Source organism: Oncorhynchus mykiss, chromosome 6, assembly GCF_057628025.1.
Source record: "Oncorhynchus mykiss isolate SJ-2025 chromosome 6, ASM5762802v1, whole genome shotgun sequence".
Classification (NCBI taxonomy): Eukaryota; Metazoa; Chordata; class Actinopteri; order Salmoniformes; family Salmonidae; genus Oncorhynchus; species Oncorhynchus mykiss.
Genome location: NC_143027.1, coordinates 41749022 through 41764347, shown reverse-complemented (window position 1 = coordinate 41764347; position 15326 = coordinate 41749022). Strand labels below are relative to the sequence as shown.

Below are 15326 nucleotides of genomic sequence, written 5' to 3'. Positions count from 1 at the left end.
AGGGGTGCTGGTTAGTCGAGGTAATATGTACATGTAGGTAGAGTTAAAGTGACTATGCATAGATTATAAACAGAGAGTAGCAGCAGCATAAAAGAGGGGTCTGGGTAGACCTTTGATTAGCTGTTCAGGAATCTTATGGCTTGGGGGTAGAAGCTGTTAAGGCTTTTGGACCTAGACTTGGCGCTCCGGTACCGCTTGCCGTGTGGTAGCAGAGAGAACAGTCGATAACTATGGTGGCCGGAGTATTTGACAATTTTTAGGGCCTTCCTCTGACACCGCATGATATAGAGGTCCTGGATGGCAGGAAGCTTGGCCCCAGTGATGTACTGGGCTGTACGCACTACCCTTTGTAGTGCCTTGCGGACGGAGGCCGAGCAGTTGCCATACCAGGCAGTGATGCAACCAGTGATGCTCTCGATGATGCACCTGTAGAACCTTTTGAGGATCTGGGGACCCATGCCAAATCTTTTCAGTCTCCTGAGGCGAAATAGGCTTTGTCGTGCCCTCGTCTCAGTATGTCTCTCTTCGTGCAGCTCAATATTTTCTGAAGAAACAAAAATATCAAAGATGTACGAGAAATGTATGAGAGAAAATGCCATTATATCCTATTAAGAGTACATTTTCACAAGCAGTAAACCTCATCCATTTGTGATGCCTTTGATTCATGGTTTAGTATAGTTTGAGTCTGTGTACTGTGATCATACTGTATTGCACACACTATACTACATTTCCCATAACGGACTAATATTGCGCATGCTGACTCGTCGATACGTGATGACGCAATTTCTGTCTTGTTGGAACTGCAAGGTGATTTCATCAGGAAGAGAGTAGTCATACTTGAGAGTGTACTCTACATACAGTAACGGGGAATAGAAAACGAAAATAGCTTCACTGATTCACTCGAATGCTATTGTAACTTGTCAGGCAGTATACTGAGAAAGGTAAGTATATTTGAGACATGATAAATGAATGCTATTTATTTTATTAATAAACGAACACATACAACAACGACCACGCCCTCAGCAATATTTCCACAGATGAATCTGTCGTGCTGGCACATTATTAACGTTATAACGTTAGCTGCTGTCAGTTTAAACATGTGTAAAGCCGTGGTGTGCAGTTTATGACCATCGATTCTTTATATTTTATGGAAATGCTATGTTCAGTTATTTGTCAAATTTAGTAGGTCATGGAACATGCATTGGCTGGTCAACTATGCAGTTGTGTTGAGTATGGCAAGCAAACTCTTGATTAGCTAACTAACTAGCCTAACGTTACCTACTAACCCTTGTGTCTGCACTGTCAGTACATTATATTTCTATGCTAACAATGCTATTTATTGTAGTTAACGAAAGCTAGATGAACTAGGCCGGCAACAATGTATCTGGCTAACGTTACCTAGCTAGCTTGCTAACTAACCATCGGCCTACTGAGCACAAACTGGTTTACATTTATTTGTGAGCTAGATTTTTCGCAGCAGCAGTTCATATCAAATGTGAGTACTTCATACAGATTTGAAGTGCAATATTATCACGAACATTTTATGCCGCGTTCATGTACTAGTCTGAATTAGGAAACTCGGAAACCCCCGACTTGCTAACTGGTTGTATATATTCGCCTTCCGCGTTCAACGAATCAGCAAGTCGACCTTTCCGAGTTTCTTAGTTCCGACTTGCATATGAACGCGGCAGGTAGACTGGCTTGTTTTGTTGCTTCTCATGTGACAAAGGGGGAAGTGGGCGGGGCGATGTATAAGAATGAGGTCATTGATGGGAGCGCGCAGCTGTATACTGTGTGGGGGCTGCCGAACACTAGTGACTTGTGTCAATTCTCACTTTAGTCTCTCTCCAGAATTTCTCATGTCCAGAATTTACATGTTAGAGAATTTAAAATTAAAGATACAGTTATTGGGTAGGATATTCCTATATATTTGCCTTTTTATTTGAACAAGAATGAGTTCAGTCAAAATTCTCTTATCACACATCATTGAACTGAACCTGCCCCCAAACCAAAGTCTTATATTTCCTGATTGTAATGGTGACATTGCTGATTCTGTTTTCCCAGATGTCAGTCACTGAGGATCTTCCTGATATGGATGGAGTCGATCTTCTGGGGATCCTGTGCCAGTATGGAGAGACTGGAGCCGACGATCCCTTCTTCACAGATGGAAATGGGCTAGAAAACTGGCTCGCCGAGCAAGATGTATGTCTCCCACTTAGGAATAACACTGTTTTATGTTTGCTAACCAATAGGCTAATAGAATTTAGTAATTGTCAGGGAACGAACCATTAATTTAATGGTATCTAGTAAAGCAGAATAATTTATTTTATTGTTTTACATCAATAATGTGATAAACTTCCTTATAGTGCTGAGCGATTAACTGAAATATCAGTTATTTTTTAGATTTTTTTTTAAACTAACTACTGACGTTGGTTCAATATTTTCCTCTAGAGATAAATCAGATGAAGCCTGAACTGTGCGATGTAGTAGGCAGTTGTCGTTTCCAGCAGGCCAATATTCTACATAGTTTAGTGCAGAAAGCGTGGTAATTAACTACAATAACCATAATCCATTGCGCGCCTGCTTAAACTTGTCCGGTCTGAACGGAGCAGACACGGAGACTGAGAGAACGTGCGATCAACAGGGATAGAAAGCAGTTGCTTCATGAGCCTGAAAATACATTATCTTAGTAATTGACAGTTGGTATTCAGAAGTCATATTTTCTTTGATCTACTAAAATAGTGATTTTGTCAGACAGCATAGGCAGCAGCGCTATAGAGATGAGATGATGACTTGGAATGAAATAATAGTAATTTAAAAAATATTTTATTAATGTAAAGTCATTTGACTAAATGATGGATTCATATGTGATAAGCAGTAATGGGCAACCACTACCATCATGGGACTTTTATTCATTATTTTATAAATTAATAAACATTCAACCCACATAATGCAAAGTGCATTTAATATCTAAAAAAAATATCAAAATCGAAAACCCTGATTATCTTTTTATAATCGACCGAAACGACTTCGAAAAGCACTAATTGCTCAGCACTACTTCCTTACTTTAAAGCAGAATAACAATTTTTCACATTTTGTCTTTGTAGAATAAACAGTCATTGAATGGACACCAACATCCTGCTGTGTTTGTTGTAGATGCTGACAGGCATGGACACTGAGGACTTCCTGTCCAGCCTGCTGGAGGGAGAAGACAACATGGCTGCCTCGTGTGCTTCACACTCTCCACTGGGCAGCGACAGCGGCATCTCTGATGACAGCAGCACTGGGGGCGTAGTTGGACAGAACTTCCTGGCCTGCCCCAGCCCCCAGGGGAGTGACAGTGATACCGCACCCAGCCCAGGGTACTCCCAGCCCAGCCCGGGCTACTCCGACAGTCCCCTGATGGCCCTGGAGCTCGAGGCTGAGAGCCCTGAAGCCCTGGCTGTGCAAACGGACCACAGCTACTCTCTACTTCAGGGAGGAGACATGAATGCTCTACAGAGTGTGAGGGCTGAGAAGCCTGACATGGATGTCTTTATTGATCTGGGTAAATGTTGATCTAGACCTTTATACTTGTCTAGCAGGTTCATAGCTTTGGGTGGTATGAATAGTTGCATGACATCAAATTGGCTCTTGACAATTCAACTAATTGGATAGTTTGTTGGTAGTTTGAGCGTCTACAGACTAACTTTAGGGGGCTTTGCAAATGAAGAGGTTCCCAGGTGTGACCGTACACAACACACACACACTAGCCCAGCTGGTCATGAATCATGAATAATGTAGCACACCACCCAATCAACTATTGTAATGGGGAATTTCCAGGTGAAACAGAGCAGTCGTTGATCAAATCTATCCGAAATCAATCTGGTTTATTACAAGTTGCAACAGGCAGGGAGACACCTCCAGAACAGAAGCAGAGAAAATGTCTAGCTGGCCTCTTGGAGACATGCCATTTTTAATTGTAATCAGACGGTACCAAGTGATCTGTAAGCGCCAGCTGAGAGCCTTTTTTGGAAGTCAAAATCGAATGCAGTAATGTTGTCAGCTGCTACAGAATCACAGTTTCACAAGAATACAATAATAATCCGTGTCCTTGGTCCTTGTACCTCCAGTCTGGTGTCTATCCCTATCAACAGAACCTTACTTGAACAGAACACTGGAAATCATGTGTATTACAGCAAGCGAAAACTTAAATATGTTAAGTATTGTGTTAATCACTCTTTACTGAATATGAACTTTATTCATCTTAAATATTCCCATTAAAACTATAAAGATCAGTTAGACTCGCACCACCTAATTCCAGCTATCTCTTCTATGTTTTGGGTATTAAGTCTAGCAGATTTGAGTCCAGTCACTAGACTTGTGTCCTTGGGCTAGAAGATTTCAAAAGAATAACCTAGTAAGGTTTGAGAACTTTACTGTTCATGTGAACATAAAAAAATGAATATGTTTGTGCTCTCCTGTTCATCAGACGACCTGGACAGTGAGGGGATGGAAGTGGAACAGATCTATTCCAGTGAAGAACTTCCCTGTTCTCTCGCCATAGAGGACTCTTCACAGAACAACAAAGCTGATCTGGTGAGTTTCACATAATCAAATGAATATATTATAGACGAGGAAACAAGATGATCAAGTCTCGGAAGATGTCATCCGGAAAGGCTGTTTTTGTTTTGTTGACGAAGAGGAGGTGAGGAGCGTCGCCCAATGTGGTACAAAAAACAATGGCAGTACATATCCTGTTGTATCGCATGTCTGTTGTTTGCAGTAACTTCTTTGATGTAGTATCGCAAATGGAAGTGGCAGTTTCTCCATTAAACTTACTTCCAAACTCATTGTTTTAGTAAGAATGGCATTGTACATTATTTGAGTACACCAGGGTTCCCCAACTGGCTGGATGAATTTGGCCTCCGGGTGGTTTTATTTGTGCTTAGCCAGAAACCCAGCCTAAAACCCCAAACATCAAGCAAGCAATGCAGATGTAGAGAGAACGGTGGCTAAGAAAAACTCCCTAGAAAGGCAGGAACCTAGGAAGAAATCTAGAGGAACCAGGCACTGAGGGGTGGACAGTCCTCTTCTGGCTGTGCCGGATTCCGATTTTATAAGAGTACATGACCATTAAGCCCAAAGTGTTCAAATGTTCATAGATGACCAGCAGGGTCAAATAATAAGATAATGTGTGCGAACATTTTGTTAATGTACTCCAGGCATCATTAACTAGTAGATTCAGCAAATTATTTGTAATTATGTTCTGGCCCCCTGACCAGCCGCTCAAGAACATAATCGGCCCGCGGCTACTAGTTATGATCCCTGGAGTACATGAACAAAATGTAATCTCACAAGACCTAATCTTTGTGGCAAAGTGGTGTACGTGTGGCCTTGAGCAGATCTTCAGCACATCTCATAAAACAAATAAACATGTTTTTCTTCCCTTTTAGTTCCAGTTCAAGGAGATTGTTCTGACTGATGAGGAAAGGAGACTTCTCGCTAAGGAAGGAGCAACCATACCGTCCTGCATGCCTCTTACTAAGGTCATCATTTTCTCCATTGATTTATTCCAAATACTTGTTGACGCGCTGGAGACCAACCTAGAAACCATTGTAAACATTGATCTAATTGGCATTCAGGGAGCACCCCTTAAAAATGACAGCCAGGGAGGGTGTGACACAATCTACCCAATTTGTTGCTACTTTAGAGTGTTGAGCTTGCTATTATGAAGGCAAAATCTATCATATGAGGCTGGTGGGAGGAGCCATAGGAGGATGGGCTCATTGTAATGGCTGAAATGGAATAAATGGAATGGTATCAAACATATGGAAACACGTTTGACTCTATTCCATTACAATGAGCCCATTCTCACCAGCCTCCTCTAATCTATGTTTCATATTTGGCCAGCGGACAGAAAATGTCTATTAAATAATAGACATCTCTCCTGCACGCACGTTTGACTACAGCGTAATTATTTGTTGACCCTTTTTTTCAAAATGAGAAAAAATAAATAAAACCCTGCAGAATCACTTCCAATCAAACCAAATGAGAAACCGTCCCAGATAGCTTGTTTGGCTCCAGCAGTGTGACGGCAGACTGCTCCTCAGCACTGTGTACTATCCGCTCAATCATGTCAAGCATGTGATGGGTAACCATTCCTCCTCTGTCTTTGTCGCAGGCGGAGGAGAGGACCCTGAAGAGGGTGAGGAGGAAGATCCGCAACAAGCAGTCGGCCCAGGAGAGTAGGAAGAAGAAGAAGGTGTACGTGGACGGCCTGGAGAACAGGTGAGAGAAAGAATGGCGGGATCTCTGAAAATGAATTGAAAGCCAGCACACACTACTAATAAAGTATTAGTCATCGTATGATTGATTTTCACCATTTCACTTCACCAATGTTTAGCCTGTTTGTTATGTCTTCGTTGGGTCAAAAGGTGTTTGTGTGTCTGTGTTAAGTAGAGTTTGATTGGTTGATTGACTTGAGTTATTGCTGATTGGTGCCTAGGGTTTCCATCTGCACCGCTCACAACCAGGAGCTGCAGAAGAAGGTCCAACAACTGCAGAAACAAAACATGTAAGACACCACTGCTGTTATCATGATTATGGAGTGAATGTTGTTATGATGAGTATCAGAGAATGAACGTTTGTAGACTAACATTGAGAAAATGTCCAATGGGTGTTATTATTCTCCCCCTGTCTAGGTCTCTGATAGAGCAGCTGAGGAAATTGCAGTCCATGATGAAGATGTCAACCATGAAGACAACCACCACCAGCACCTGTGTCATGGTAAGAGGACTAACACAGAGTAGATCTAGTAGCAAAACTAGTACTGAAGGACTCTCACATACAAGTTTACGTCTGCAGATGTATCTTGTTGACATTTTGTTTGTCAACCTTTTTCAAATTGAAGTTAACTTTAACATGGTGGGTGCTACATCCTGCTCTTTCAGGTTGCCAGCTCAGCCTGAAAGAGTATAGCTTCAACTGTTTGTATAGCTTCAACTGTTTTGGGACATGATAGCCCAACCCTGATTGAGGCTTGCTTGTGGTTTCATATGGTGCTCAAGGAGTGCCTGCCTGTACTGTACTAGTGTATTTTATGTAAGTGTTCTATTGAGGCCAACGCAACTTTGACTACCCATTATTTTGTCCCACTGCCAAACAATGGTATGTTGGAAACATAAACCAACAAGTACTTCCGCTTCGGTTAACAGAAGACGAGTGCTGCTTGGGTCCGTAATGATGAGAATTATATTTCTTATACAAAACAAGGTTACTTTAGCATAGAAAAACAAATGGAAGATTTTTTTTTTTTTTATTACACAGTAAAATACTTTTTGCGTTCATCTTTGTTGACCGATGTACCTCATCTACTGGGTTTGTAAATCTGGGTCGCACACACCACATTTTTAACAACTTTCTTATGTTTTTTTTCCTTCTCTGCTCAGGTGTTCCTGCTGTCTTTCTGCCTCATCATCTTCCCCTCTGTCAACCCGTTTGGCCGCAGCCCTGGACAGAAGGAGATATACACCCCCTCTTCCGGTAAGTCAGGAGAGAAGTGTCGTCTGAAATGCTAAGGCTATGTCTAAACTATGAATAGCATGTTCTTCTGTTGAAAACAACATTCAAAGAATAGCTATGTATACAACAATAAACCACATCTAAAATTGTTCACAAATATTTCCTGTCTCTTCCAGTTAAGGTGCTGTATGAAACATTGTGTAAGAATGCAGAATACGTTAACAAGCCTTTTCCCTTTGAACTGTAGTTGTGTCCAGGACCTTGCGTTCCGTGGCTGTTGATGACACCCCAGACCCCTTGCCCCTGGCTTACTCTGAGCCTGTGGAGGAAACTGACAGCGCTGAGCCGCCCCCTCTCAGCCTCCTCCTAGTGGCCAAGGTAGAGAACCCCAAGGCAATGTTCACTGGAGGCCAGAACCACACACCGGACTACCAGAAGGTGGAGCAGTCGGAAACAGAAAGCGGAGTCAACAGCAACTCGTCTGCAGACTTCCCCAAACCAGGTCAAAACGAGCTGAAGCCGGGGGCTGGGCCCGGGGGCCTGCAGGAGGGATCCAGAGATCCAGTGGGAACGCCTGTGGCCTACGAGGTTCCAGGGACCAAGGAAAACTGGATCGACAGGAAGCCAACGTCCATCATTATACAGCAACACCGCTCGGATGAGATGTAGACAGATAAGAGCCAGATTTGAATCAACTAACAGAGGGAGGAAGCGGGCTAGGATGAAGGGGGCGAATCAAAGGTTTCAGTTGTTATTGATAATGTTGATTGAAACCCGGTGGGAAAAGGGTAGTAGATGTTCTGTTATGACAGTATTCCTCTATCTGTTCCTCCTTCTCCTGGTGATACTACTGTTCCTCTTTGAGCACTTTGTTCTGATGTTCCGTTCCAGTGGTAGAATGGACTACTGAGATTTCCATTGTTATGCGTTAGCCTCTCATCAGGGGGGGGGGGGGTGAAGTACACTATGAAAGGGAATAGTCATCTGTTGAAATCACTTGACTGCTGAAGACTTTAAAACACAAATTCTCTCTTGAAAAACAAAATGATTAGTTCTTGCCATCTGTGTTTTCGTGTCTCCAACAGGTCTTGTTGCTAAGCACTTTGCTAGCGAATGACCAATTCCTTCCATAGCGCATGTCTAGTCCTCTGCTAGTTTACTTTGCACATTCAGCATCCATAGTGTAAATGTGTACTCATGATGCTAGCTTAGTGGTTGATCTGTCTGTATACTCTGCTTTAGACATTGCAGGACATTTGGCCATTTGGATTTTGTGGACATCTCTTGGTATTTTCCTTGTAACAAGGGTTTTCATGCTTTCTTTTGTGTTTTCTTTGTTTTGCTTTTAGCTTGTTGACAAATTTAAACGACTGAAAATGGGAGTGCTCTGGAATTAGTCCCCATTTTCCAGTGCCAGTGGCGGAACTGTGACTAGTTTTGACCTTTTTAGGGAGGAGCTGTGAGTCCTTTATCCAGTGGTTCTCTCTCTGGACCTACAGTATGTTTACCCCTGTAAACCTCTGGACATATTTTTAAGTGTATGTCATATGGAGAGGTGAACAATTTGTTTTAATCTATTAGCTATGTTAATTCAGTGTTGCAGTATAACTATACTCAAGTGTAATGACCTGTCAGTTCATTCAGTGAGGCATTTTTGTTGTCTTTTCTTCTTTTTCTTCAGTTCAGTGAATTATGAAATCTAAATGGTATTGGAACTCTTTGTTATTTTTGATATGTCAAAGAAGAGATTTAGATGTAGCTTAATCATGTTGAAAAGAAGCACTGATATGCCATAGTCCGAAATTGGAATGTAAATAGGCTGGAATGATTGTAATGTTCATTTTTAACAATTAATGTATGACATTAAACTTCACTATTAAAAGTCCCTTTTTTTAAATGTTTTTTATTAAGGATTGTCATGAGTTTGGTGCTACTGTCCATGGTGCTCAAATATTGCTTACACGTGTGCTGTTTCTTTGTGCAGAAATTGGTGTTACCACAGTTTGTTAGATCTAGCTATACGTTTTTCTGGGGATTTTCCCAAGGTCTAGTTCATAGGTTGGCAACCCTGTTCCTGAAGTGTCGCACTTAGGCCAGTGATGGACTAAATTCATCACACCTGGTCTTCCAAATCGGTTAAATCAAAAATAATGAAATGGTCTAGTTGTGTAAACCATGTTTTGCTCAAGTTTAGTTGGCAATCTTCAATACAAAATGCTCATAGAAATGGTTTCTTGTTGGAAGACAATTACTTGAGGTATGAGGTTATTTCCGTCTCATGAGATAGGTTTGTTAAAATATAGGCTACATTATTAGGTCATCATGGAAATGTTATGAAAGTCATGGCCACTGGAAGCTATAGAAGCTGAGCAAGATGCTCATTTGGTATCATCTATCAAAATGGTAGAGGTAGAGGCTTCTCAGCCCACCCAGTCCGCAGCAGCACAAGCCTGTGTGGAGGCAGTAAGGAGACACCCGGGCTGCAAAGCTCAATGTCAAATGTCTTCTAAATAAATGAGGGTTTTTAACTAACATTGACGACTTCCTCTTATAAGTTGGTTAAGTTTTTGTTTTAGTAAATAGGGAATTGACAGCCATTGGGCCTAATAGTTAGACATTCAATTCCACCTCCAATAGTCCTCTCTGCATACTACAATTACTTATTTTTGCATAGTATAAATGTGTTCAGACATCTGCAAATTGTTAGCTTGAGTGCCAGTCTGTGCTATCATGCCAAAAAATCCCTGTCACTCATTGTCATACCAAAATTGAGCAAGTTTTAGTGCACTTTGACTGTAGAGTGCAAGAGCACAAACAGATCTGGGGCCAGGCTAGCAGATCTGGGCCCCTCATTTTAAACAATTGTACTTCCCTAGACACATGTTTTAAAGATGGGATGCATGTAGAAAGGGATGGAGTGAAGAAGGTATGATGATAGATGCTGGAATGTTTGAGTGGATGGAAGGATGAGAGGAGGTTGGAGGGGTGGATGGAAGTATAGGATAGTGTGTGATAGCATCATTGATTCATCACTTACAACAGAAGAGTGAATAACAGCACATGATCACCACCTTCTTCTATAAGGAATAAATGACTCATAATAGAGTCATCATGAGTCTTTGTTATTCAACAACTATGTCTGGCAATGTAGGGTAAAGGTCATTCTCATTTACTACCACCGGGTGGCGACGTCTGCACAGTTTTGTAGAGCTCTGCTACCCGGTTGGAGCCTGACAGCCCTGACATATGAGGTTTAGGGCCTGGTAGGGCCAGTTAATTTCATCAATAACTAGGCTACATGCAGGGCTCGGGTATCACTAAATTGATCGCTAACATTTTGTAGTTGAGCCATTTGCTTGTGCTTTGCTGTGTAGTACAGTGATATCTGACTAAGATCATAACATGGTGTCAGACGTACTTTAACCTCGTCAAATACACAACAGGAGAGATTATTTCACAGAAAATAATAATGTTCCTTGAGCTTTGTCAGAGTTTAGGGTGACGAAAAGTAGCTGACAGCTAACTGCCATCTCATCTCTCTTCATTGAGCAGAGCAGCCCAAGCAGATCCTGTTGCTATGGAAACTCACAGACTCAGAGCAGCCATGAGCAGAGTGCATGCAGAGTGAGTTGTGCGAAGGGAGCGAGTGACAGACAGATCGGAGCAGCTTATGGATATACTCATGGAGGAAGTTATTTCTGATTTAGAGCGTCTGGCAGGGCAGGGCCAGGCCTTAAATTTGGCAGAAGCAATCCGGCCTTGGTAGGGTAGGGCCTTAACGTCACGGGCATGGGTAGGGCTTAAAATTCATGCCCGTGTAGGGCTCAACTGTTTTAGCCATCCTTTGACTAAGGGGCAACACTGTTTTAAATGATGCCTGCCTATGTAGGCCTATTGTAGGCCTATATCAGATCTAGTAATAGTCATTGTATTATAACAAGTTTCACAATCATATGTATTATCTAACTTTCTATTGTTAGTCCTAGTAGAGTGAAGTACCTATAGGATTGGCCATGAATTGTATTCCAATTTCAGTGCTGAGTAGCCTAGGCCAGAGCTAATAGTTCATGAGATGGCCTATCAAGTCGTTATTCATAGGCGACTCTGACAGATGAGTAAAAAGGGAGTGTGGATAGCAGACAAATAGTTGATAACTGTTAAAGAGCTAGTATGTCAAATCTTTCAACGAGCTATCAGACGTATCAATCAAACCCATTCATCAGAATGATAAAAGAGTGAGAGGGCCAGCCTGTGCCACTCTAAATCCCTGTTTATACCTGGTTCTAACATGCATCCTTTGTCCTGATCTTGTTTGCATTCTGATTTTTCCCACATGTCCAGACAGGTTTAGACAATTAAAAGACACATTGTGCAATTAAAAAAACACACTGTGGTCTGATTGTGATTAGATCTTGCCTGACCACCTTCGGAGGTAGTTCGGCATGCATTGTGTCTGGATACCTTACAAGTGAAGACGGATATGGACAGTGAAACCATTTAAATAATCATTATCCACCTTCTACAATCATTGACGGGTGGCACCATTGACTTATGGCATCAATAGGTGTCTTAAAATAAATAAATACATATTATTTTGTAAGAAAAGCTGTCAAATCATTTCCATACAGGGAGGGACCAGGATGTGGGTCACAATGTGGTCACAATGTGGGCACAATGTACGGATAAGAGACACATTTTAGTACCATGTGCACATTTTTCTGAAAATGTGGGCACAATCAGAATGTGGACAAGTTAAGAACAAAGGAAGCATGTTTAGAACCAGGTAAGAACGAGGCTTTAGTGAGCACGTGCATCTGTCCGCAGCTGTTGCAGTAGCTGTTGCAGTTGCACACACACCCTGACTCCCCCCCGGCCTCAATCTCATCCTGAAAGAACAGGAGGCAGGTGGGGCACGCGCCATTATTCTGACAGCGGCTGTTGTCTTGGCGATAAATCGCCACGCGCCAAGACGGGCAATTATGTTCTTGCGCCTCAGATGCAAAACACTGGCGTGTGCCGCGTGCAAGCTGTTCTCTTCCGCTTGTCATTTCTCCGTAAAAAAAAAAAAAACGTATTTCACTTGGCTGCTCAGATACGTATTGGAACCAATAACAACTTTGGGAAAATAGATAAGGCACACATTTTATGTTTAACGTTGCTGCAAGTAGCCCAGATACCAAAAGCCTTTACAACTTTTGGTATTGGTTCAATTGCAAACCAATAAGGCATTATTACCTATCAATACTAAACAGCCCTAAAGAAACGAATTATGCATGACCTCCATTTTGTCTTATAAGAGACAATAAAATGTAGGCTTCACATGCCCTGTGAGTGCATGTCAATTTTAATACCGTAATTGAACAAAGAGTACAGGTTGGGAGCTTTATTCAGTTCTGCAAGTTTCATTCGTTTCAAGTCTGTGCCCCATAGCCTCTTTTCTGTGAGGTGTTTTCAAATTGATATAAAAGGGGAAATTTCAGTTTTGCACAGTGCTGATGTTGGATGTTGGCAGCGAGCCAAGGCAAAAGTCAATGAAGGTGGGGGGATTTCTTGTAATATTGTAATCCTGTCCCACGTGGGGTTGTCAACAAGCGCAACTGTAACACACAGGGACATTTGGCTCCGCACATACCCAAAGCCAATCACGACCGTCAGCAGGGGAAAACCACGCCTCTTGCCGAGAAACTCCGCTGACCTGCTATATAACGACTGTAACGCTGCGAGAGCCCAGAATAACGCAAGAGCTGCCGGTGAATTGTAAGCCTGTATCTATCAATTATTAAGCAAGCCCGATATACACTTGGATTATAATCATGACTCTGGAACTGGAAGAGATCCGTGGACAGGAGAGCGCACTCGATACCACCGATAGGTAAATAGCCTACACATTTTACAAACGAATGCAAACCTACTGCAGTTGGAACCTTTTGATACTGTGTTACTATGTAATGACAGTGTGCAGAGATGAATAATATATATTTTTCTCTTCAGAGTGCAAATTGCAGGCACAGCCCTGGAGGAGCTGTTGGTGTCTGCAAAGAAGCAGGACTATCTTACGGTGGGAGTCTACGAGTCTGCCAAAGTTATGAATGTGTAAGTACACTCCTAATGGTTTTTGTCATGCACTAAGTATTCATGCTCCGATGTATGGCGTAGTGTACAATTACAGAATAGGACCCGCTTCTAAACTGCCTCTCATGTTTATTTCAACAGTGACGCAGACAATGTGGCATTCTGCGTTCTGGCGACAGACGAGGAGTACGAATGCGACATCGCGCTCCAGATCCACTTCACCCTCATCCAGGCTTTCTGCTTCGACAACGACATCAACGTGGTGCGCGTAAACGATATCGAGCGCCTGGCTGACCTCGTGGGCACGGACGAAACTGGGGAACCCAAGGACGCACATTGCATTCTTGTCACGGTACGTCCTGGTCTATATGCTTGATCACGAGTCATCCAGTCAGCATGTTTTACCCATAGTTCTTGCTGATAGTGGTCGCCCTGAGCGCTGACAAAGCAATAAGCATGCCACTCATTCAATCTCATTCTATATGATATAGAGTAGCTGTCTATCTGATGTGTTTTTCATGATTCTAATTCCTGCTCCCTCTCTCGTCCTCACAGAGCCCTGGTGCTGAGTCGTGGAAAGACCCTGCTTTGGACAAACTGCATCTGTTCTGTGAGGAGAGCCGCAGTGTGTATGACTGGGTTCCCACCATCACCCTCCCTGAACGCTGAACAACTACACCCTCTGCATGCTTCATTTGACGATGATGAAGATGACGAAGAAAGCATCAAATAAATCGGAAACCTCAGGGTTTGAAGCCTGCCTGTCTATTGGAATATAAGGCTGTGGCTGTAACCAAGGACCCAGAGTGCAGTGTGGGAAGGCAGTGTGGTTCTGGATTACTCATGTGGACTGGCCCAGGTGTATGTGGACTGGGCCCATGTCATGTCATGAAATCCCAGATCAGGATAGGGACTTGAACTGGAATGGACTCTGCAGTACACAGAGACAGGTCATGACCCTATAGCTGCCCTGGCTAAGGTCAAGAGTTAGGGGTGAACTGAGGGGATGGTCAGAGAAAGAGAGAGGAGGAGGAGGAGGTGGACTTGTGAAAATATGAAACATGGCTGGATGTGAGGTGGTTTTGTTGTAGCAGAAAGAGTTGTGGAAGAAGACGGACTTCAGAAGGTTCTCAGAAGAGAAAGGAAAATATTGGACTTAATTTTTTAAGTTTTACAAAGACACTGGGGAGTGCTCGGATTGAAACTCAGAGACAATAACTTTCTTAAAATGATGCAAGCTGTTCTTATGGCCTACCACTGAATGAACTTGGCAAACATCAATTTGTTGGACTATGAATTGTATTGATTATTTTACTGCCATTCTGTTTGTTATGAAACTGTAAACACATTTTACACAATTTCTTAATAAATGCTTTAAACTTTACCCAAGTTCTATGCTGTGATTTGAAAAAATATATATTGTTCTGTGCAGCAATCTCCAGTGATGTGCAGTTTGCACTCACTTGACCCTGTCTCTGATGGAGTGGAATCTGATAGGATGAACCTGCTGCAGAGTGGCATCTGATTGGACAGAGATAGGTGAGGCAGGAAGTGTGGCACAAAGAACCCCAAAGGGGGGGGGGGGGGGGTTGCGGGGGGTTGATGGAGAGAGTAAGAATAACTGGGTGACAGGTAGGAGGAGGTAGTTGCAACACTAGCGGTTCAGACACAAGCTTTTTCAGGCAGGCAAGCAGTGACCTTTCCTCACCCATACACCAGCTGCTTACTGCAACAGCTTGCACAACCGCAAC

General features: G+C 42.6%; 2 protein-coding genes across 2 annotated transcripts; both read left to right on the top strand.

Moving 5' to 3' along the window:
- The first annotated feature begins 796 nt into the window (after window positions 1–796).
- creb3l3l (cAMP responsive element binding protein 3-like 3 like) lies at window positions 797–9388 on the top strand. The gene is made up of 10 exons (XM_021606513.3): window positions 797–941; window positions 2065–2202; window positions 3157–3547; window positions 4472–4578; window positions 5436–5528; window positions 6164–6270; window positions 6488–6556; window positions 6684–6768; window positions 7431–7524; window positions 7751–9388. The coding sequence occupies exons 2-10, from the start codon at window positions 2065–2067 to the stop codon at window positions 8170–8172; spliced, it is 1506 nt and encodes a 501-aa protein (XP_021462188.3). The 5' UTR covers window positions 797–941; the 3' UTR covers window positions 8173–9388.
- Window positions 9389–13117: 3729 nt separating this feature from the next.
- gadd45ga (growth arrest and DNA damage inducible gamma a) lies at window positions 13118–14959 on the top strand. The gene is made up of 4 exons (XM_021606514.3): window positions 13118–13375; window positions 13495–13596; window positions 13717–13927; window positions 14131–14959. Exons 1-4 carry the CDS (start codon window positions 13317–13319, stop codon window positions 14242–14244), a joined length of 486 nt encoding a protein of 161 aa, XP_021462189.1. The 5' UTR covers window positions 13118–13316; the 3' UTR covers window positions 14245–14959.
- The last annotated feature ends 367 nt before the right edge of the window (window positions 14960–15326 follow it).